The following is a 24,913-nucleotide window of genomic DNA, read 5'->3' as shown; positions in this document are numbered from 1 at the left end:
GTGTGAGGACAAAATATTAGAGAAAAATTTGATAATTCTGAAACAAATGAACATATTGTCTGAAATTGATGAACTTAACACAAAATGGGAAAAAATTGTGTGAAAGAGAATAAATGTCTCTCCGAAAACATAAAAAATAAAAAGGAAGACCTAAAAAATGATATTAAAAAATTTTATTCTGAAAAGTTAAAAAACATGAGCCTATGGTAATGATTAAACCGAAAATAAACAAGAAAATGTTAAAACTACAATTGAAATAAGAAATAATATTGATCCCATAAACTGCAGTGTGACGGATCTAAGAAAGACAAAAGATAGTGGAATAATAGTAAGGTTAGGTCAACAAAAGGTTAGGTTAGGTACAAAAACTAACTAACTCCTTTCTAAAAACAAAACATAACACTAAAATCACTTGTGAAAAATCACAAATATACAAAGAAGCCAGTATTGCGAAAAATCACTAAACATATATTTTTTAATGTAATTAATGTACAATTTAAAGATCTGATTGTGCAAGACTTAACCAATTAAATGAAACCATAATTATTGAAAAAACTTTTATTATCACTTTTAAATAGACATTTAAAATGATTGCAACCACAAAACACCGATTATCTCGAAACTGTCAATTATTGTTAGTTACTGACTTTTCTCTCCATAGCGACGATATGCTAACTTACAGTCTAACTAATTAGATTCTTACACGCCCGTTCAACGTTGGTGTGGTAAAGCCGGCCTTGAGCCTTGTTTAAGACCGTTCTTCACTGTTCTGAAGTTACGCACAGCGTAATATTTATACCGCATTTGTAAAGGAGGGTTGGTTACAAAGTTAGAGTCTTAAAATTGTTAGCGCCACAAAAGAATGACACTAAAACCCATAGAAAATCAATATAAATAGATTTGTGATTATTACCTTTGTGAAATTTTAGATACTCGGTACTTTTTTAAAACCATAGAAAATAAATTAAAACAGATTGTACATCAACCATCAACAATCCGGCAGATTCGCAATCAAATCTACAAACATATTTTCCGAGTCCAACGCACTCTTTTCTGGCAAATTTTTATTAGTGATGCTATTATTATTATCGTTAGTGAATGTTTTACCAGTGTAGGCATTTTTGCTAAAACCCCTATTTTTCGAATGGCCAAAACTGAAATTTTTTATTACAGGTGCGGCAACATTTTGAATATAATTCGAACTAGAAGAACACGACGCTTCGTTTGAATTAATTTTTTCATCGACGACCATTTGTTCGTCTGAATTTACCGTATGTTTTTTGGGATGCTTGTTTTTTCGCTTATTCTGTTGCTGTTTTTTCTGACGATCGAATCTGAAGTCCGCTGGGAATTTGTGGACATCGATGCAGTGCTTCCGCCTCTCTTCGGGGTTGAGGAACTTGATGAAGCACTGTTGAACATAGCAGCAAAACTGTGAAAGATATTTTTAAAGATTAAAACTTGGTAATTACAATGTTGCACAGTCTAATAGAGATTTCAGGCGTACGGTTTTTACGATTTTGGATTCAGCTGCGATCATTCATCAATAAAGAAAAATATAAACTGCTTACTGTGGTTTTAAGCCAATGAATATACCCATATTTATCCATTTATATCATATTTTTAGGTTGTATAATTTATTTATTTTTTATCATGGACTTAATAAGCCCTGGACAGAACTATTCGAGATAAAATTGAAGCCGCGGGGAGAAGGGGAAGATGTATGAAAAATGCCAAAACCTGCTTGAATTTTTGAATAACATATCCCATATGATCTTATAAAATACAAAAAAAAATCATAAGCGGTTAAACGGTTGCATTAAAAATATGAAAATAAAATAAAATAGTTAACAATAATACCACTTCGCATACAAATCATTAAAAAAGTTTGTCATACAAGATGGCTGCCAGGCGATTTCTCCTCGCCCTAGATTTGGCTTCAATGCCATTCATACAAAATCGTACTAATGATCTGTCCAGGGTTTTCGGTTCATGTTTTTTTTTATCATAAAACTATATATTAGTTACCAAAATTGCCCTACTTTGTACTACTTATTCAGGGCAATATTGAATATTACTATTTCTGTATTTTGTCTATGCATTTTTTAACTTGGAAACAGATGCTCAATTTTTAGAAAACAATTTTAAATGACTTCTACATGCAGATTATATGATACAAAATATTATCTAAAATATTCCAATAAAGGAACATCAGTGACGTCTTTTGGTATTCAAGACAAAAGCTTAATCAAGCTAGCGACTAAACATTAGCAAAATGCAGGAAGTTCAAAATAAATTAATTTTTATTCATAAATATCAACTACCAAAATTTGGGTAGCTATCGTTTAAGGGCGCTAGTGGTGCTACCCAAAATTGGGTAGCTATCGCTCAAGGTATCAATAGTGGTGCTACCCAAATTTGGGTAGCTATCGTTTAAGGGCGCTAGTGGTGCTACCCAAATTTGGGTAGCTATCGCTCGAGTGGATAAGGATATAGAGTTGAATGGTCGAACCTCCACACCTGTGACCAAATTCTTATAAAAATATCGTGGAACATCTAAGCTATATATTGTAAAAAATATTGAAAAGACATCTTTGCTACTATGTATTTTAGGAGCAGACTGTTCATTATTAGGTATTTAGTGAATATAAATTAGAATAAGAATAAAAAATTAGAGAAGCAGAGCTGTATTTTCGATTTTATTATAATTTTTTTGCATCGATCTTCGATTGAAGCTCAGGTTTCACAATAATTTATCAAGATATTTATAGACTTCACGACCAGTTCGTAACCGAGAGGACAAATGGGTCGTCTTCCTGCCCAGGTGTCGCCGCCTCAATCCTTTATTTATAGAGTGGAGACGGTTTCTTTCTTCCCGTGACCACTTACGCCATAGGCCCATTGTGCTATCTCCCATTTTACCTCAATCCTTTAACAGTAGCCCGGTCTCTTTTATAAAGTTCACCAGGGTTGTCATTGGATATGTGACTATGTCTTCTGGTTTCACAATGTGTGTTCCCAGGTCTCATCTCTCCTATCCAATCCCCCTTGGTTCCCCGAAGGCCCGACAAGGGAAGAAAGCGTCATCTCTCCTCTCCATTCCCGTTTGGTTCCGTGAAGGCCCCACATGGGAAGAGTTCACGGAGGTGGCCTCATCTCTTCTTTCCACTCCTCCTTGGTTCCCTGAGGGTCCCACAAAGGAAGAGGCCTTCGTCTCTCCTCTCCACTCCTCTTTGGTTCCCTAAAAGCCCCACGATGGAGCAGTCCACTCCCCCTCGGTTTTCTGAAGGCCCCGCGAGGGAAGAGGGTCTTGTCTCCACTCCTTCTTGGTTCTCTGAAGGCCCCACGAGGGAAGAGGGAGTTTTCGAATGGTCCAATTCATGGTTAATCCTTTACTAGCTAAGTCCTCCATCTTTGCACAACCAACATTTCCACTTACAATGATGGCAGCAGGAGTTTTTTCAAATATTGTCAGGTAATTCTGAACCTGGGAATGATTTGAAAAAAAAAACAAAAACAGTGTTAAGACGGAAAACTTACGGCAGCTCCTCTCTCGGCTTGGACGGCAAAGAATGAGTCGTGGTGTTCCGCAATGTGCAGTTCTAAGAGATGGGAGCTAGGAAGATTTTTCTTGCACTCATGGCACTTAAAGCGATGCACTGAAAACCAAAATGAAATACACTTTAAAATCTGTTACTTCGTAATTTTGACAAGGTTAATAATTGAACAAATTTTATGGCAGAGTGGTAAATTCCTTGGCTCTGACTCATGTTGCAACCTCTGGGGGTTGGGGTGCGAAGAAATATATAAATTTTTGAATGATTTATTTCACCAATTGAATTTTAATAAAAAAACCTTTAAAATTAGTTCGCGACTCTCAAACGAAAATTTGAAATAGAAAAATCAGAAAAAGATACAGTCGCATCAAGGAATTGAACTGAGGACCTTTGCCTTGCTGGAGCTCTGCTCTAACCACCGAGCTAATACGACCCTATTCCCTTCGGTCATGTTTAACTGTATCATACTTCGACCAAGAACTACCAACAGTATCTTCATTTTCTTAATGCATATTTTTACTGGCTGCTATCTTTATGTACGATTGCAAGATTTTTCCTGAACTAAATGTCATTTGAGAGTCGTTAATATTGTTTTCAATGATTAAATATTACAATTTGAGGTTTTACTCATTAAGTTATTGCAAAAATAAAATAATTTAATTAAAAAAGAAGCTGTAAATCATATGAAAGTCTTTTCAAATTATAAAAAAATCAAAATGGCGCTGATCATCGATCAAATGTCACGAAGGGTGGAACAACTCAACCTAAGATCATCGATCAAATGTCATGAAGGGTGGAACAACTCAACCTAAGATCATCGATCAAATGTGACGACGGGTGGAACAACTCAACCTAATATCATCGATCAAATGTCACGAAGGGTGGAACAATTCAACCTAAGAACATCGATCAAATGTCACGAAGGTTGAAACAACTCAACCTAATATCATCGATCAAATGTCACAGAGGGTGGAACAATTCAACCTAAGATCATCGATCAAATGTCACGAAGGTTGAAACAACTCAACCTAATATCATCGATCAAATGTCACAAAGGGTGGAACAATTCAACCTAAGATCATCGATCAAATGTCACGAAGGTTGAAACAACTCAACCTAAGATCATCGATCAAATGTCACGAAGGGTGGAACAACTCAACCTAAGATCATCGATCAAATGTCACGAAGGGTGGAACAATTCAACCTAAGAACATCGATCAAATGTCACGAAGGTTGAAACAACTCAACCTAATATCATCGATCAAATGTCACAAAGGGTGGAACAATTCAACCTAAGATCATCGATCAAATGTCACGAAGGTTGAAACAACTCAACCTAAGATCATCGATCAAATGTCACGAAGGGTGGAACAACTCAACCTAAGATCATCGATCAAATGTCACGAAGGGTGGAACAATTCAACCTAAGAACATCGATCAAATGTCACGAAGGTTGAAACAACTCAACCTAATATCATCGATCAAATGTCACAAAGGGTGGAACAATTCAACCTAAGATCATCGATCAAATGTCACGAAGGTTGAAACAACTCAACCTAAGATCATCGATCAAATGTCACGAAGGTTGAAACAACTCAACCTAAGATTTATGGTGCTAATCCTTACAAAAGGTGAATATATCTGGGTTCGTCGGAACGCTAACCAATCAATTCATCAACGATCTCTTGTGTATGCATACTTGGTTTTAATGGTTTTTACAGCATTGTTTACTCAACGAGGTCACTCTAGACTTGTTCTAAGCTAAAAATAAATATTTATTAAGGCTATTCGGAAAGTAACCACCGTTTGGCTGTAAATAATAAACCCACACAGACATAAATATTTTATGCCATATTTTCGCCTCTAAAAAATAACAACTTTCCAACAATTTTTCAACTTGGTTGATAGAATGTTATTTGCAGAGATGTGCAAAATGGGTACCCAAAACCATTTGAAATGCAAAATGGAAATGGGTCAAAACTTTTCCATTTGAAAATGCAAAATGCAAAATGATTTTTAGAAAAGCATTTCAAATGCAAAATGCAAAATACCTATTTTCAAAATGCATTGAAAATGCAAAATAACTATTTTCAAAATGCATTGAAAATGCAAAATGGTTTCTCAGGTCAAACAATTAAAATAATTATAAAATTTTTAAACAGTTGACGCAGGTCTAATCATTAATACCAAGAAAACTAAATTGATGTACATACGGTCTCCACATGCTTCATTGTGACAGTGACGCAGTGACGCAGGTCTAATCATTAATACCAAGAAAACTAAATTGATGTACATACGGTCTCCACATGCTTCATTGTGACAGTGACGCAGTGACGCAGGTCTAATCATTAATACCAAGAAAACTAAATTGATGTACATACGGTCTCCACATGCTTCATTGTGACAGTGACGCAGTGACGCAGGTCTAATCATTAATACCAAGAAAACTAAATTGATGTACATACGGTCTCCACATGCTTCATTGTGACAGTGACGCAGTGACGCAGGTCTAATCATTAATACCAAGAAAACTAAATTGATGTACATACGGTCTCCACATGCTTCATTGTGACAGTGACGCAGTGACGCAGGTCTAATCATTAATACCAAGAAAACTAAATTGATGTACATACGGTCTCCACATGCTTCATTGTGACAGTGACGCAGTGACGCAGGTCTAATCATTAATACCAAGAAAACTAAATTGATGTACATACGGTCTCCACATGCTTCATTGTGACAGTGACGCAGTGACGCAGGTCTAATCATTAATACCAAGAAAACTAAATTGATGTACATACGGTCTCCACATGCTTCATTGTGACAGTGACGCAGTGACGCAGGTCTAATCATTAATACCAAGAAAACTAAATTGATGTACATACGGTCTCCACATGCTTCATTGTGACAGTGACGCAGTGACGCAGGTCTAATCATTAATACCAAGAAAACTAAATTGATGTACATACGGTCTCCACATGCTTCATTGTGACAGTGACGCAGTGACGCAGGTCTAATCATTAATACCAAGAAAACTAAATTGATGTACATACGGTCTCCACATGCTTCATTGTGACAGTGACGCAGTGACGCAGGTCTAATCATTAATACCAAGAAAACTAAATTGATGTACATACGGTCTCCACATGCTTCATTGTGACAGTGACGCAGTGACGCAGGTCTAATCATTAATACCAAGAAAACTAAATTGATGTACATACGGTCTCCACATGCTTCATTGTGACAGTGACGCAGTGACGCAGGTCTAATCATTAATACCAAGAAAACTAAATTGATGTACATACGGTCTCCACATGCTTCATTGTGACAGTGACGCAGTGACGCAGGTCTAATCATTAATACCAAGAAAACTAAATTGATGTACATACGGTCTCCACATGCTTCATTTCAGATCATGCCTAAAATAATTTCACATAACTTTATATGTATTCATCAAAACATTTTACAGCCCTGTATGTGTGAAAGTATTGAACTGGTAAATGAATACGTTTATTTGGGGGTGACTGTTGATTGTCATTTCAAATGGGATACACAAATAAACAAAACTTGCAAGCGGCTGAGAGCGATAGTGGGTAGCAAAATGGGTTTTAGAAAAGCATTTCAAATGCAAAATGCAAAATACCTATTTTCAAAATGCATTGAAAATGCAAAATGGTTTCTCAGGTCAAACAATTAAAATAATTATAGAATTTTTAAACAATTTTGTCATTTAATAATGGACATCAATGTAGAACAAACATATTACATGATGGTAAATCCAAAAACACCACGACTACAGATTATGAAACCACAACAAATTTGCGCGGGACTAATGTTACCAACGTAAAAACATAGAAACTGCTATCTAACATTTAATATTACAGCGTCATGGCCCCATGTTCAGTATTTGTTGTAATGGTATCACTCAATTGCCAGGGCTCCTACCAGGGAGCAACTTGATAAATGTAAATTATCTCTCATAGCGAGGTTGAGGACCGACTGATATTTGGGGCTTATGTAAAAAAGATGAGTGGAGATAGTAGGAAGAATGTTGCAAGAAAACATTTAAAATGGAAAATACATTGAGAAAAGCATTTAAAATGGAAAATGCATTGAGAAAAGCATTTAAAATGCAAAATGCAAAATGGTTTTTAGAAAAGCATTTAAAATGCAAAATGGAAAATACCCATTTTGCATTTCCATTTGAAATGGATTTATTTGAAATAAAGCACATCTCTGGTTATTTGAGAGTGTAATTTTAAAATGACTTGCGCACTGACTCCTGCAAAACAGACACTATTTACTACTAGTAACCTCGCATACAGCACCATACTGATTGGAGTGGGGAACTTTATCAAAAATTAACTGCGGTCATTGACGTTTTTAAACATTGTGATGACAGCAGTTTGGTTTTGCAAAGAAAAAAGAAACACATTCTCTATTAAAATTATAGACAAAGCGCATAGTATCGGTGAAATCTATGCTTACGACCCATACACAGATTTATATGCTAAGCCATACTAGGCTCAACATTCCAATCAAGTCGAGCTTAACCTTTTGCATGCCAACATCCTTAAGGATATTTAAAAAAAATTGTTATAGTACATACCCATACTAGATATTTTCTAAACCTTTTGATTTAAATAATAATTATTCAGTTCGGTTGGGTATTTTGGCTTCAAATCCAAATTTAAATTTAGTATGAAAAAGGCGGTACAGCCGTTCCTCTTCAGCGTGAGGCAGATTTTGGAGACTTTACCAAACATTTTATATATATATACACGGTGTCCGGAAACTCGTAGTACAAGCGGGAAACTGGAGAATCTACACCACATGGGGAACCCAAAAAACATAAAGTTTTTTGATTTGAGCATTTTCAAAAAAAAAAAAAAACCAAAAAAAAATATTTTTCGGCTATTTTAGGGTTAAAGTTTTTTCTGGTGTTTAGGGTTGAATAACAGATGTTTTAACCCTGCAGAGCAGAAATATTTTATGATTACACCGGGTTAAATGAAGGGTGATTTCAAAATAATGCTTCAAATCCGAGTTTCTTCATTTGTTTTACTTTCAAATAGTTTTAATTAGTTGGGTACTTTGATCTTAAGTAATAATTTATAAGAATTTGATTAAAAAAAAAAAAAAAAAAATCAACTTCAAACTCGATTTACTCGATAACGAAAGCTCAAATAAAAAAAAAATATACTACAAAATCGACTCCAAATGTGATGTAGATTCACCAGTTTCCCGCTTGTACTACGAGTTTCCGGACACCCTGTATATGTATATTTTAGAAACTATAATGAAATATCTTTTTTTTTTGCGTTTTGAACCACAGTTGAAATTACAGTGTTTATTATATTTTTATGTGAACACCGAGTCCCAGCTATCCGTAGCGACAGGATCTATGGCACCCCTAATTGTGGTATATTGTGAGACTGCAGAGAGTGGGGAAGGTAAGGAGATGAAAAAGAGGAAGGTTGCGAGGACAAGTTTAGTGAGTGCTGCTATTCATACAAAATTTTGACTATATATATTTAAAAAGGACCACACTACATGGCCATTAAAGTATATAACAACCTTCCACGTAGCATCAAACAAATAACTGACATACTTAAATTTAAATCATCACTAAAAATTTTTCTTTTAAACAAATGTCACTACACCTTAAATGAATACCTTACATAAATTTTAATACCTCTGTTTTTTATTTTTTATTTACGTACATTTGTTAACATGTAATTGTTGGGTTATATAATATAATGTGTATTTGTTGAGTTAGTTGGAAGAAATAGGATGTAACCTATAAGCTATACCCTTTGTACTCTGTATTTTTGTGCAATAAATATTTTTTTGAATTTTGATATTATTGAAGAAGATAATTAAACGAAACATGAAACAGTACAAGACGTAGAAAAATAAAAAGATAACAGACATAGCTAGGAATCGAACCCAGGATTTCTTGTCTTACCGGGACAAGCGTCTTAACCAACTTGACCATTGGGACCATAGACATATGAATATTAGTAGACCTGCCCTAAGTGATTAAAAGCGTATTATCCCCACTCCCCATACCGGTTCCATTGGAGCCGGCTGTGCTCGCGTATGGCCTCAAGTGAAATTTGAAAACGTGACGTCATCATTCTTGTGCGAACTATGGTCGAGGCATCATCGGTTCATTTTACGAAATAACACGGCAAAATGTTGACTTGTACTATGAAAACTTGTAAAAATAGATGTGAAAAAGAGAATAAACCCAATTGTCGTATTACATTCCATATATAAGCATTATTTTACTTTATTTTAAGCATATTCACATCGTATAATATGAATCAGTTGTTACTATCACATCGAGAAACGTCTGGACGCGAAACACAAAGCTGGTTGGTTGCTGGGAAGTAAATTATGAACATTTATAAAAGTGTCTTAACTAAATACTTAAACGAAATATTCGACTCTGAAAATACAATCGAATTTTTTTGCCGAATTTGGACTTCGCAAATTTGTTCATAACGTGGCGAGTAATTTGCGCTCCCATGTAAAAATGTCTATTCATTCAAAAGCAGATTTTACTTTTAAGAAGTAAATGGTGATATTATAATGCGAGATGCCTATTTACTGTCAGATTGATTTATTGACGAATCACAGTCAGCTTCACTCCCTTCGTTCTTCAACAGTTGATTTTACCCCTCGCCATTATCTTCTCGTCTATTAATTCCTATGTCTGTGATTGGGACCTATTTATTAAACGTCATATTTATGGATTTAAAATTCAGAATTAACAATATCATCTTGCAAATAATTTTTCACTTATTTTTGGCATCTACCTTTTTAACCTCTCAGACAAAGGCATTTGTATGCTATGTGTTCCTTTGCGAACTGTCAAAACGCGGAAATTTTTGTGTTATTCACGACTTTTGCTAAAAGCATCATAACTCACGTCTTGGGAAACGTAGCCTCATTCTAAAAAATGTTTTGGAAAGATTATGAAATTCACTATCGTATTGTTTTGTTATACGTAAATATTTGCGTTTCTAAATATACATTTTCTGAAAACGTCAAAAATATGTAAAAATCGCTGACCATTATTTCAAAGCTGTGAAAAATGTACTTTTTTCTGAGTATCATAAAGAAATAACACTTTATATATTGAAGAAATATAATTAAAAACTATTGGTCACCTCAAAATATTAACCGTCCAAACTAAAATATTTTTAATAAATTATTTAAAAACGCAATAAATTACGAACGAACAAGCTGACAGATTCAATCGACTCAGATAATGCACCTCAAGATTCCATAGATATTTTTGAATGCAGACGCGTAGCGTTATTCACTATCGATACTCTGTTTTTTAAATCATGGCAATCCGTATACTAGTGATGGAAATAAATCGATTTTTGTAAAATCTCGCGCGCTTACGTGAAAAGACGTACTAATGTCTTGACCGCTATTATCATATTTACGTCTTTTGACGTTCTAATGTTCCGAGTGGTTAATGGAAACAAAGTTTCTAATGAAATTGGTTTGTAACCTAGATAGTGTATCCGATAATCATAACTGAATTTTATTTATAATATTATTGTTTACATTATTATAATATTATATTTAAGGAAACAAAATTATTAGACGTAAGACAGATTTATAAACATGAACTCATAATGTACTATACGAACAATCCCAAGCTTCATAGTCTTGTAGATCACAGGTACAAAACAAGACTAAGATCAGATCAAAGGATGATAGTGCCAAAAATGAATACATCGTATGGACAACGTTTCCATATATTCCTGGCTCCTAAGGTGTATAATGGGATCAAGCAGCAATGCAGTAAGGTTAAAACAGACCCTCTTCAAAAGCAAATTACCGTATGGCTTATAGAAAGTGGCAGAACGAAATCGGAAAGCTTCCTGAATGAAATTATTGTCTGACTGAAGAAAGACCCTTAAGTGAAATCATTCCGAATTTATCCCTATTATCGTATATATATTTGTTTTTGTATTACGATATATGTACAACATTGAATTATTGTTTTTATATGTTCTTATTTATGTTACCACAATAATATGGGCATTTGTATATGTATTTATTTTCGCTAATATACAATTCGTTAATGTTAATTAAGTGTTAATCTCAATTGACCTACCAGGTAAGTATTATACTGTATATTATCTCCATATATAGTTAGTAATAACATAGATCATTGTAGAAATGTATTATATATTTGTACAGCGCCCTTGAGGTGATTTTGCACAAAAACGGCACTATACAAATCATCCAAATAAATATTATTTCGCAGAATAGAATAGTCGAAAAACATTTCCTCAATAATTAGCAAATTGACAACTTCCACAGTACACAAAGATCTAAGCATTGGGGTTAAAGTCAGGTTGCGGGTTAGATATAGAATTAAGAATATTAAAAATATATATGTGTCTTATCACATATATTATTATAATATGCGGGGACTGTTAGGTATGGATGTTGTAATGAAGATTGTTAAAATTGATAGACCTAAAGAAATAAATACAGTAAAACCCTCTTACAAGATTTTTACATAATAAGTTTTCATGAGGAGAGGTTTGTTCTTTTCTCGCTTTCCTCTGACATAGAATTTTATTTATTATGTGTCCCTTTGAGAACTGTCAGAACGTGATAATTTTTGTGTTATTTACGAGTTTTACTAAAATCTTCATAACTCACGTTTTGGGAAACGTAGCCTCATTTTAAAAAATGTTTTGGAAAGATTATGAAATCCACTATCGCATTGTGTTGTTATACGTAAATATTTGCATTTCTAAATATACATTTTATGAAAATGTCAAAAATATGTAAAAATCGCTTACCATTATTTCAAAGCCTTGAAAAATGTACTTTTTTCTGAGTAGCATAAAGGAATAACACTTTATATATTGAAGAAATATATTTAAAAACTATTAGTCACCTCAAAATATTAACCGTCTAAACTAAAATATTTTTAATAAATTATTTAGAAACGCAATAAATTATTAACGAACATCTTGACAGTTTCAAACGGCTTAGATAATGCACCTCTACGTTCCATAGATATTCTTGAATACAGACGCGTAGCGTTATTCATTATCGATACTCTGTTTTTTAAATCATGGCAATCCGTATACTAGTGATGGAAATAAATCAATTTTCGTAAAATCTCGCGCGTTTACGTGAAAAGACGTTCTAATGTCTTGACCGCTATTATCATATTTACGCCTTTTGACGTTCTAATGTTCTGAGTGGTTAAACATAAAATTAACAAAACTTTGGTACATTAATTTTATAATATTGACAAATCTTTTAAATTAAACAAAAAAAAACTCATTCATTTGTTTTTTTTTTTTCAATTGTTTCTCTTTTTCACATTTAACAATGAAACTATTTGGGTTAGGTTAATAAAACTTTTTTGTATTTATTTTAATTTAACCCTTAGGATACGACCAACTACAATAGCAGTTCAGTGAAATCGTGACCACCTTCAGATGCACTGCAATGTGCAGTGTATAGAGGTAGGTATTAGAAGTTTTGAACGCATTTCAATAGTATCCATGAAAATTCCTAAGTAAAACGTTGACATTGTAGATGCCTGTCAATTATTTCAAATATGATTTAAGATTTAATAATTATGCAGAGGCAGCTTCATTCTTTAAAATTGATTCACTGAGTGTACGGAGGCATCATATTGGATGCTCTATTCCTGTATAAAGTAGTTAGTTACAATAATATTCAATGCCCAGAGTTGCTAAACAAGATTCCATTCAATGTACCTGCGCTTTCAACACGCTCTTGTGTCCTGTTCAGGGTTGATCAAAGCAAAACGAACTCTAAGCAGAATTCTTGCCTGAACAGACTATGTAATAATTACAATAGCGTATTATCCAAGGTTGATATTTTCAGTTGCGAACTTACCAAATACAAGAGGTCCATAAAAGAATATTTCTCTGATGGTTTGTGAATAATTTTTATATCTCTATTGTTAATATCTCGATTATGATTTGATTTATATCTAAAACCTCTCTCCATGGCTATAAATGTATTGTTTTGTAAATTTTTCGTTTTATATAATCTTTTGTTTTGTATAAATTTTTCAATTCATATTCCTTTCTCACAAATTTAAATAACTTATTCCATATTATGCTGTCTCAGTTAAAGTCACAAGGAGGAAATCCATAATTGGTTTTATTTTGCTATATAATACTTATGTACAAACTGATTAAATGTAAACTGTCGATTTCCCGAAAATGAATAAATAAATAATTTTCAATATTATATTTGGCTTTGAGATATTTACAAAATATTAGCCGTCTTCTAAGATGATAAAACACGAAAGTACCAAAATGTTTCTTTATTATGGTTTTTTGTAAAATTAAAAGCCTTTTAAGAGAGTTTCTCTGTACCATTAGTAAAAAAAACAAGAGGTTTCAAAATTAATAAATATTTTTAATACATTTTTTTTTTTTTACAATAACTGACTTTTAAATTCTTACGAGAGTAAATTACCGGGTTATTGGGGATTACCTTTGTAGTAGTGATCCTCATAGTCCATAACCGTCGTGCATTTAGTGACGCATCCGGGAATCTCACAAGTGATGTCCACACTAGAACGGTAAATCATAAACCAATTAGTCAAACAGAAATAATACTAGACGATTGGTACATATGTACCTCTCTACAGGGTGTCTGGGGTAAAGTGCATGAGCTTCGGGAGACGAATAATATAAGACGAATAATACTAGACGATTGGTACATATGTACCTCTATACAGGGTGTCTGGGGTAAAGTGCATGAGCTTCGGGAGACGAAAAATATAAGACGAATAATACTAGACGATTGGTACATATGTACCTCTATACAGGGTGTCTGGGGTAAAGTGCATGAGCTTCGGGAGACGAATATAAGACGAATAATACTAGACGAATAATATAAGACGAATAATACTAGACGATTGGTACATATGTACCTCTATACAGGGTGTCTGGGGTAAAGTGCATGAACTTCGGGAGGTAATTCTACATGATGGTAGAAGTTAAAAAAAGGTAAATTGTTTTTTTAAATTACTTTGTTTTTTCCTATACAAAAATATATATTTTTAACTAACTAACTAACTATCACGCCGTTTACCGTAGGGGAAAGCAGATAGGACAGACGGCCAAACAACTCGGTCTTGGCACACACTCCTTGCCTCATTCACATTCATACATCGTCTCATACATACTCTTCTATTATTCTGACTCTTGACACGGCCAGACTCGAGTATCTGATTCACTTGATCGTGCCATGTCTTCCTCGGGCGTCCCCGACTTCTGCTACCATTCACATTTGTATCGTATATTCTCCTTACACTCCTTTCTTCGCTCATTCGCTCTACATGCCCAAACCATCTAAGCGTCTCTTTCTTGATCTTACTCATTACGCTTAAATCAGCTCTTTGCGGATCTCACACACACACACATTTCTCACACGATCATACATGGTTTTACCACACGTACGACTCAGGGATCTCATTTCTACAGCATTCAGTCTACTAGTTCATAAAAGAATATAATTTTCTCTATACAAACAATTCAATTTTTGTACCTGTAAACTACCTTACAAGTGTGAAATTTTGGAAAAACTTATTTATCTTTCATACTTGTACTATTTTGACTACATGATAGTACAAGTAAAAAAAACACAATTCCAACATTTTCGAAAATTCCAACGTTTTAAGGTAGCATTCTGGTAAAAAAAAGTTAAATTGTTTGTATGGAAAAATTAATCCTTTTTTAATATTGAAAAACATTTTTGTGTAGAAAAATAACAGTGGAGTTTATAGCCTCCCGAAGTTCATACAAAGAATCTACTTTGAAAAATACATTAATAGGTTCTTAGTTTGGGTTTTATTAAAAAAAGGAAAGGAAAAACTAACATAAGAATCTACATTTCATATTATGTCACATCCACTTGGTAAAATGGCCTCAAAATGAACAAATATTAACCCTTAGAAGACGTGTTATATTTTCTAAAAATATCTCAAAGCTATATAATCTGAAATGTAAAAAAACAATAGGCAAATCAACTATAAATATGAGTAATTTTTTTTAGTTCACTACCAGAAAGTATTCGAAATTTAAATAACAACAAAGATTTTAAACTTTACGTTAAAAAATGCACTGAAAACATAAACTGAATACTTATCCCCCATACACACAAGCCTAACTTTTTTTAAATTTTTTTTTTTTTATTCAATAAAATTGTTATTGGCCTAGATTTATTACAGTGGCACATCTTACTTTTAAAATTAGATGAAATATTTACTATATTTTCTGTAAATTATGTAACATAATTTTTTTGTGAATAAAAAAAAAAAATAATAATATTGAAAATTATATTTGAAATAATTTATATCAGTGATGTTGCTATTCCAAATTCCTGTAATATTCAAAAATCTGTTAATGGAAAAATAAGAAAATACACAGATTTAGGAAATGAGATAAAAAGAATTTGACATTCTCAGACTATAAAAATATTACCATTTGTTATTTCGGCTACTGGCATTATACCTAGCTCTCTCATTCAAAATTTAGGCGTATTAGATCTATCAAAAAATTTATATATAAAAATGCAAAAATCATTTTAAATACATGTAGGATTACGAAAGATTTTTAAAATATTTATGTTGAGGGATCAGTAGGATTTATAGGTCCAGTTAGGAGTTCTACCGAGCCGAACCCTCTGATATGAAAATATCTGGAGTCGGTGAATTATTTTCCCATTTGATCTCTGGTGAGTTGATGTGTTGTTCTTGTATTGTTTTGTATTTATTTTGATTATATAATGGCATAATGTTGATTGAGTAGATGATCATTTGTGGAAAAGTGTGTGGAAGGGTTTAGTTTTTTCTATGGGGAAGATTTAACCCGAACATAAAACAGGCTTCTACAATGTTAACGTTTTACTTAGGCCTTTGTCTTCATCGGGCGTCCACGACATCTTCAATCACTCCCTTCCACATCATACATTCTTCTTACACCTCTTTCTTCGTTCGTCATGTACGCCTCACTTTACTACAAATAATTATTTGATGTGTCTTCGTGTTTGCGTCTTCCTCAGGCGTCCCCGACTTTTAAACCATTCACTACTTTAATGAAAATGCATTAATTTGCTTCTCCGTGGACTGAAATAGTTTTTCCTCGTGGTAATTAAACTGATATTACCCGTAGAGTTAATTTGTTCGCTTTTCGGAACAGCTCATATGGTCTGATAGAAATTGTTCTTCCTTTGTAATTGTATCTTCCTTACCGTCACAGTAATCCCAGGATCACACGGAGACAATACTGAAACCAATACAATAGTGTCCTGTTCCTGCTATTACTTCTAGAAATATGAACTAAACGGTGTTAGAAAGAGAAAATACAAAGCTTTATATTCAAATCTAAAAGTTAACCATAGAATAATAAAGAAGTACACCTATTTAAAAGTAAAGTTTCCGACAACAATTTGACAAAAATTTATTAAACTTTTTTAATTAATTATTTTTACATGAAATGACAAAAACGTGAGGTGACAGTAAATGTGTATGTACGTTTATCAGTTTGTTATCAGTAATTTTAGTGCAATGTTTAGAAGAAAAAACCTAAGCCATGTGAGCCATTTTTAAAACTTTTTATGTTTTAAAATTTTAATATTTCAAAAATGATGTTTATTTTTAATAGTAAATTTTGAAAGTGTTTTTAATCACCTTTCAAAAACAGTTTTTAGTTTTCGATTTGGATAGTTCTGAAATATCCCATTAATTTGCATTTTATATAGAAGCAGAAATACACACAAATTCTCTGGCTTTCTGACAGCATCTTTAAGAAATGTAACGGTCAATATGTGAGAGGCCTGAGAGGTTACAGATAGATAAAATGTATAATAATTATGTAACAATAAAATTTGTAAATTAAAAGAAGTACATATAACTAATTTTAAGCAGGTAGAATAATAATTAGTTTTTTATATGGAATATAAGGTATTGACTTATTTTTTAAACAGTTAGAAAAGTTGGCGAATTCCACTGTACGCATGCAATTAAATGAAATAACACTTGATTTCAAACTTTTACCACTGGAAACAACTATTTAAGATGGGGGAGATGGAAAAACATTATGTTCTTAGTTTGAAATATTTAAATAATTTATGTGTATTTATTTAAAACGCTTTTGATACATCTTTTATCATCTCCTTCGAAATAAATAGTTGGGTCTTGTAATAATTCAGTAGAAACCAAGGGTTATTTGGTGCAGCAGAATTCAGCTGTAGAAAAAAATTTCTACTACAGATTTGACTATTTTAAAATGGGAAAGTTTTTCTTGTAAGGACAGACACATGCTTTCTGTACTAAAATATATAATATTTTAACTAAAATTATTTATTTGAATAAATCATATTTTTGATCAATTATTGTCAAAAGATAAACTCACTGTTTGTGGCACAAATCCTCGTCATCAATGTCGGTTAATCCCAAACGTTTGGCCAACTGCGGATACAGCTTATTATCCTTGAAGAATGCATCATCAGGAGCTCTACGACCAACTCCGTGCTTCTTCAGATCCTCGATGAAGGTGTTCAAAACCTCCATAACTAGAAAAACACACAAAATTAACTTTAACAACCAATTCACATATTATTATATTAAATAAACTTTATCATTCCTAAGCAATTTGATGGAAAAATTAAAAACTTATTTTAATACTTTTACAATAGAAGATGTTTCGTTAACTTTGACAGAAGTTCTTGGACAGAGTTTGAATTCAGAGTGAAACAATTGAATGTAAAATTATGTATTTATAAGAAATAATTTTTTCTGTCAGTGACAGTAAAATTTATTGTTTACTTATGTAGGTAATCTAAATTTGTTTTGTCAGGTGACAATATTATTTCATAAATAATGTAAAAATGAAGGTATGTTTATGTTTCAAAACGTTTAACAATAATAAACAATCAATTTAACCATAGAACAGTAACCTTAGTCGAATCAACTACCAAAATACAATGACATTACAATACGTCTAGATTTGTTATTGTCTTAAAAAATGAACACAAAATGTGGCAAGTAAGCCCGTCGTCCTACGGGTCGGTAAGCAATCGACATAAACCGAGTGCTGTAAGACCCTAAGAAACAGAAGTTTCCAGTAAATTTTTAATTCAAACGTTGATCATGTACGACAAAGATAGACATTCAAAGAATAGTGAATACTATATTCTTCATCATGGATGTCATTGAGATGACAATAATGAGATGATGAATATTGTATGAAGCGACCTTTTGCCAGTATATATCCACAGAGTGATTTTTGGCAAATTTTTTTGAACTTTTCGAGCGATCGCTTGCCGTTCAAAATTTATAGAACCTAAAAATATGAAATAAACAGTGAAATCTAGGTGGATTCATTGGCTTTAAACCGCAGTAAGTAGTTTTGTATGTTTCCATATTAATAATTTAAGGAATGATATTAATCAAATAATATATATCCACACCAATCGCTCGAGTGGATAAACTGTCCTTCGTATACTTGTGTTGCTACGTTGACTATCTCGCTTTTTCTAATGGCGCTTCTGAGGGAAATATTTGTATTATTTATAATAAGTAATTTGTGTGTATTTACAGTTTAAATATTATTCCTTGGATCTTACTCGTGTTTGCCGTGTTATGTTGACACTTTCTCATAATACACGAGGGCACTCTGGCACTCATTCATGCAATTTGGTTAGAGATAGCACGCAATCTCATGCGACTAAACTACTAAATCGAAAGTAAGACAATTACAGTATCTTCGCTTGTCACTTTTGAGATCTGTACATGTTTATAGTTTGTAATGTCATTGCTTTTTGTAATCTAATTTGGCATCCAGTACTAAACTGGTGCAGATTTTTCGTACATCGGGTTCACGTTAACAGCATGTCGAAGCACACTCGTCGTTGAATCGGCGAAGGTTTGTAATAGTATAACCTAATTTTTTATATCAGGTGTAATGTTGCATAACAACCAATCCGCGAACTCTAACAATATGAATTTTTTTATAATTTATATATTTTATTTATCTTCCAACTTTATGCTTGATTCATGCATTGACATAAATATGAAGACGCGTTATGTTTATACTAATCGGAAATAAAACATGGCACATTCCCGTTTCCAGATTGAAATTGAGTAAGGAAACGCACATCATTTTTTTTTTTTTTTTTTATATTAACTCCACACAGGAGGCCCTGAAGAAAATAATTTCCCTCAGGGCCTATGTCATCTTTGGGGATGCTGTATGGAGGGTCTTTTTGTGGAGAGGAAGGAGTGAACATGGGTCTTGAAGAGTCCCATGTTGTAGGAGGGAGGAAACACAGAGGCCGGCAGTTCGTTCCACAGCCGAGCTGTTGAACTTAAGAACGAATCGTAGAAGCGACCCGTTTTCATGTGACAAATGTCAACCGTGTACAAATGTTGGGCGCGCGTTTGGCGTGTATCCCGACTACGCACCGGTGCCGAAGGGATCAATGACGCTAGTTCCTCAGAGCATTTTCCATTGTAATACCGATAGAACAAGGACAGCATACCTACCTGACGCCTGTGCTCTAAAGATTGCAGTCCGTTTGTTAAGATTGGGGAATCTATCAAACGGACCGCCCGTTTTTGCACAGAGTCAAGGGTTTTTTTCAGGTATTTAGGGGCTCCGGACCAGAGATGGCTGCCAAATTCGACAGTAGGGCGCACTTGCGATTTGTACAGGGTCAGCAGTTGTGTACTATTAAAGTATCTGCGGGCCCTGTACAGTACGCCCAGCTTCTGAGAGGCCAACTTTACTCTGGCTTCGATGGAGCCCCCGTACCTGAGCTGGTCACTTATAGTTACACCAAGCATATCAATGGAAGGCCTGTTCGGAAGATTGCTTCCGTTGAAGGAGACTAGATTATCATTTGGATCCCTTTTAGACGTAATCAGACAGGATTGGGTCTTTGAAACATTAAATTCGACGAGATTATTTTTACCCCGAAATTGTGTGATAAATGAAATGACCACAAATAACATCATTCATAGCTAAATGAACAGAACGCATTAGAAAGAGATAGCCATTCAAAGAATATGTGTACGGGTGAAACGGCTATATTATTAACAACACTCCTCATTTCTCTTGTCTACTCGCGATACCAGTTGCGAGCTTAAAGCAACCAACCGATATTTGAGCATGTCTGCTGCAAGCATGACGTCACAGGCGAGCGACGAGCATTTCTGTATCAACGTAATTCGTCGAGACTGTTCTCCCCGCACGTGTTCGCCCGTCAGTAAACCGCCTTTGCCCTCAATCATGATGAACAAACTAGCGAGCAGAGTAGTAGAATACTACGTACTGTCTGTCCTTCATACTCTTGTGTTTCTGCGTTCGCTTTCTCACTTTATTTTATTCGAAAAGCATTGTGAATAATTGTATTTACTGAAATGATAAGTGATTTTTGAGTACATGCCAGTGGAAAGAAACTCCATCAGATTTGGTTTTCACTCGAAAATGATTTGTGCACATCTCAAAAGCACAGGAAGGCTTATGTGCGATACTAAACATAGTAAATCACCAGTTTGTCCGCTGGACTCAGTTTAGTGAAGACACGGGCATTGTCTCAGTAACCTATTTTTCCTTTTAAGGAATCATGTGGCGTCGTTGTATTTCATTTTAGTTTGACCAACTGATTTCTTAGATAATTTTATAAACATTATTCAAATTAAAAAGTTAATAACAATTTTGCTAATTCTTGTCTAATGTACCTACGTACCTAGATAATTATCATTTTTTTTTAATGATTAGTCAAATCGACAAAGGTTGGTAATAGGAGCATGTAAAAATTGGGTTAGTAAAAATTCTGGGTTACCGACAGGTTAACATTCACGTTAAGCGCCAAAAGATGGATAAGAAAAATTTGTATCTGTCGAGCGCAGATGTATCCATATTATGGTAATCTGACATTGATACATTCTCTTCATGGGATTTTTACCCTCGGCACACCACGGAGGTATTAAGTCGTAGAATGTCGGCATTCTAAAGGTTGGTAAATATTTGCCTAACCTCCAAACTTTTAATAACAAACATTTCAAATTTGTAACTTAATAATTTCAACAAACAAACAACAATTTGTATCTTAATTATTTCAACAAACAAACAACAATTTGTAACTTAATTATTACAACAAACAAACAACAATTACACAAACTGTTTATTACAGTTAAACAAACTTAATTATTCAAGTTTTATTCAATCAAGTTAAAAATTTACCTTACAAAACGATCCTTTATTTAGTTCCTCTATTTTTAGTATGGAGTAACACTTGCGAAAGTTTCGAATAAATCTAGATAAGCACAAATTTCTAATTAATATTAACTAAGAACAAAATAACCTATTTTTAATATGTAAATAGTTGTTTCTTGTAGTAATTGTTGAAACTAAATGTAATTAGCATAATTTGTGCCTGAAAATGCATCGATTAGGTAAATAATAACCCAAAAGGTTAATCTTGAGCAGTTAACATGAGTAATTACCCAAAGGTTTATCTTGAGCGGTTAACATGAGTAATTTCTGATAGGTAGGTACCTAATTTTTAAAACTGGTTAGTAGATGAGTTGACCAATGCGTCAGATTCCCACGCATGCATCATTTGTCAAGCAAAGTTTTCTGCTTATTATGATGGTAGTAGGTAGTAGAAGTTTTTCAAATAATGTGTAATGATTGTTCGTAGCCCACGAATGTTTATCTTTCGTTTTCAGAAACTTTCAAAATCTGACTATAGGCAGTTCTAGGATTAATCCCCAGAAATAAACAATTTTATGAACAGCAGTCTATTTTTACTCAGAAATTGACCTAGTTAGTATTGAGCTTGAAAAAAACGGGAAAAAATTACACACCTATAGAATGATCCCATCTGGTAACTATTATTTACAATAATAAATGGTTTCGTCTCTAACCTCAAAAGGTATAAGCGAGGTGGTCTACGGTCTTATATTTGGTAACAGTAATTTATTTAAATAATAACACACGTAAATCGCCGATAATACATACAATTAACTTAGTAAACTCCTTGTTTTGACTTTTGTGTTAAAACGCTCTGCGTTTAGAGATATCCCCGGAAAAATCTGAATAATGGTAGCTAGCGTAAGAAATGTCGGAGGCAACGGACAGCGAACCACCTAAAAACCTTGATGTAATGATAATGCATAAATATACCATGTAATTAGCTACGGTTCAAGGTCCAGAAGACATAGATAATGATTATGATTGATACTGACAAAAAGGCAGTTCCGCATTGAGTTTCTCCGCGGAATGTTCCATCGTTCACCTCCCATTCTTTGCAGTCTCGAAATAACATATTGCGGTAAAAAGTTAATGGTGTTTTCACAAATCGTCGAGGCGTAAAAATAAATTGTTGAAGTTATACATAAAGCATGCACAACCAACTCCGTCAAAGAAAGGTGCGTATTAATAATTCACACATACTGTTTTGAGTTACGTAAATATTTCTACACGGGCGCCGCGTTTTGTTGCTTACCTTATGACTGCCGCTGGCGCCGCTTGTAAATTAAAATAATAAAATGTGGTGCTGTCGCGTTAACCGAAGAACACACTATACTCGTAGCGTTTAAAAAACGCGAGATCCACGTGAATAAATTGAAATGTAGGCAAATAAACCGTCACACATGTGTAATTGTGTAGTGTCGAATTGAACAAAAGACCTTTTTTCTAGAGTAGTTTCATTTCTTATGTAGCTGTCAGCTGTCACCTTGACATTTGCGATCTGTCAGTTGGCAAATGGACTGTTTATAGATTTCTTTTAGATAATTTACTAACTAGTCTAATTATGTTGCGATGTTGTTGATAATTTGCATAAAATGGAGCATATCTGAGTTATAAAATAGTCCAGGAATGCTGTCGCATAATGGGAAAGTTCAATACTTACAGATACCTTGTGGTAAGTTCAGTGTTCAATCGTCTTGGATTTGTTATTACATATTACATTATCATACTATTGGTTTAAAATGAAAGAAACCTAATAAGAGTTTTAGCTTTTTCCTAACTAGCCAAAGTATATGGCGATGTTTTCGATATTTTTGCAAGAAATGGACCATTTCTGAATTATAAGAATCCAAGAATGCTGTCAGATGCCCTGTGAGTTCGCTGATGATTTCTACAACAACTAACTAACTTTTCGATAGTGTTTCGTCTTTATAATACTATTATTATTTCATGCGATAATGTTGTTTCTTAGTTTGAATAACCTAATTATTGGTCGCTTATCTGAGTTGATATTTTCGCAATTAAATTCTTCCTTCTAAGACATACCTAATTATCGCAGTAACATTCCTCTGACGGAGATATTCACTTCCCCTTTTGGTTTTAAATTAGCGTTTTATTGAATTTTATTCAGAATTTAAGCTCATGTTTTCTCCTCACGTTAAAACGGTTTGTTTACATTCTGGAGTAGCACAGATGTTTTTCGTGCATTTTCTCAGAATTTTCTGTTTACAAACAAGAGAAAGCTTTTTAAAATCAGTTGCCAGTATTCTGTCATCCTTGTTTTGTGTATAGAAAGGTTTTATAAAAAATGTGCAATATTTAATATATCTGTTTTTTGCACTCATCTAGGCAAATCTAGGCCACGTTTATGGAAGATATTTTTTATATTTTTTTGTTACAATACATACCCATAAACCCCAAAAATGTAAAAAAAATTATAGATAATTTTTACTGATAGAATTTTAATTTGATTAATTCCTTTGATTCTGCTGGTTTTCTTTTGTTTTCTACTATTCTTTATTTGAATGAAATATGTATTCAGATATTTTCTTATGTTTTCTACTGTTCTTTATTTGAATTAATATGTCGACTATGAAGTTAAAGTTGCCATAATATTATAATTTTCCAATATAAATAAATAGGGTTTATGCAAAAAACGAAAACATCACATTCTTGCTTTCAAAATAATAAAAATATAAACGCAAATTAAATCTATATTGGATATTTAAATCTAGGCAGTGTGTATGAAAGAAAGATATATATTTTTTTATGTTTTTGTTACAATGCATTATAAATTAATATATTTATTTATTTATTTAACGCCCAGAGGGCTTTTACATGGTTGGTAGTACCTATAATTTTAATTTGACAGATACTTTGAAACATAAAAAATAAGAATAAAATTACATTTGATAAAAGCTATGCAACAAGTCATACAAACACAAGAAACAAAAACAGAAAATTACAGCTATTTGTAGGTTTACATGATGTGTTTAGGAGTATTGTTGAAATAAATGTTTTAAATGATCCACAAAACTTGCCAAGTTGGTATTG

At 33.3% G+C, this 24,913-nt stretch overlaps 2 protein-coding genes across 10 annotated transcripts in view; one reads left to right on the top strand and one right to left on the bottom strand.

Moving 5' to 3' along the window:
- Positions 1-449: 449 nt before the first annotated feature.
- l(2)k10201 (zinc finger protein 511 lethal (2) k10201) lies at positions 450-23,544 on the bottom strand. 8 transcript variants are annotated; one of them, XM_089644835.1, is made up of 5 exons: positions 23,523-23,544; positions 18,014-18,173; positions 14,088-14,167; positions 3,541-3,659; positions 450-1,432 (listed from the first exon to the last, which is right to left on the bottom strand). In XM_089644835.1, exons 2-5 carry the CDS (start codon positions 18,169-18,171, stop codon positions 989-991), a joined length of 801 nt encoding a protein of 266 aa, XP_089500961.1. In that variant the 5' UTR covers positions 18,172-18,173; positions 23,523-23,544; the 3' UTR covers positions 450-988. The 8 variants fall into 8 exon arrangements, with proteins under 8 accessions (XP_089500961.1, XP_089500956.1, XP_089500963.1 ...); XM_089644830.1 differs by lacking the exon at positions 23,523-23,544 and adding an exon at positions 23,063-23,103; XM_089644837.1 differs by lacking the exon at positions 23,523-23,544 and adding an exon at positions 22,905-22,967.
- The window catches only part of NTPase (ectonucleoside triphosphate diphosphohydrolase NTPase), a 46,152-nt gene continuing 44,138 nt past the window's right edge, over positions 22,900-24,913 (top strand). The window contains exon 1 of one of the 2 annotated variants that reach the window (XM_089644828.1): positions 22,900-23,037. In XM_089644828.1, coding sequence (XP_089500954.1) covers positions 23,011-23,037 — 27 coding nt within the window. In that variant the 5' untranslated portion in view covers positions 22,900-23,010. Of the gene's footprint in view, positions 23,038-23,402; positions 23,535-24,913 lie in introns of those variants that run through there. The other variant, XM_089644827.1, reaches the window with a different exon arrangement.

This window comes from Hesperophylax consimilis, chromosome 22, assembly GCF_061612785.1.
Source record: "Hesperophylax consimilis isolate HC1 chromosome 22, BYU_Hcon_1.0, whole genome shotgun sequence".
Lineage (NCBI taxonomy): Eukaryota > Metazoa > Arthropoda > Insecta > Trichoptera > Limnephilidae > Hesperophylax > Hesperophylax consimilis.
Note: the sequence above shows the minus strand (reverse complement) of the source record. Positions and strands in the feature narration are given on the sequence as shown.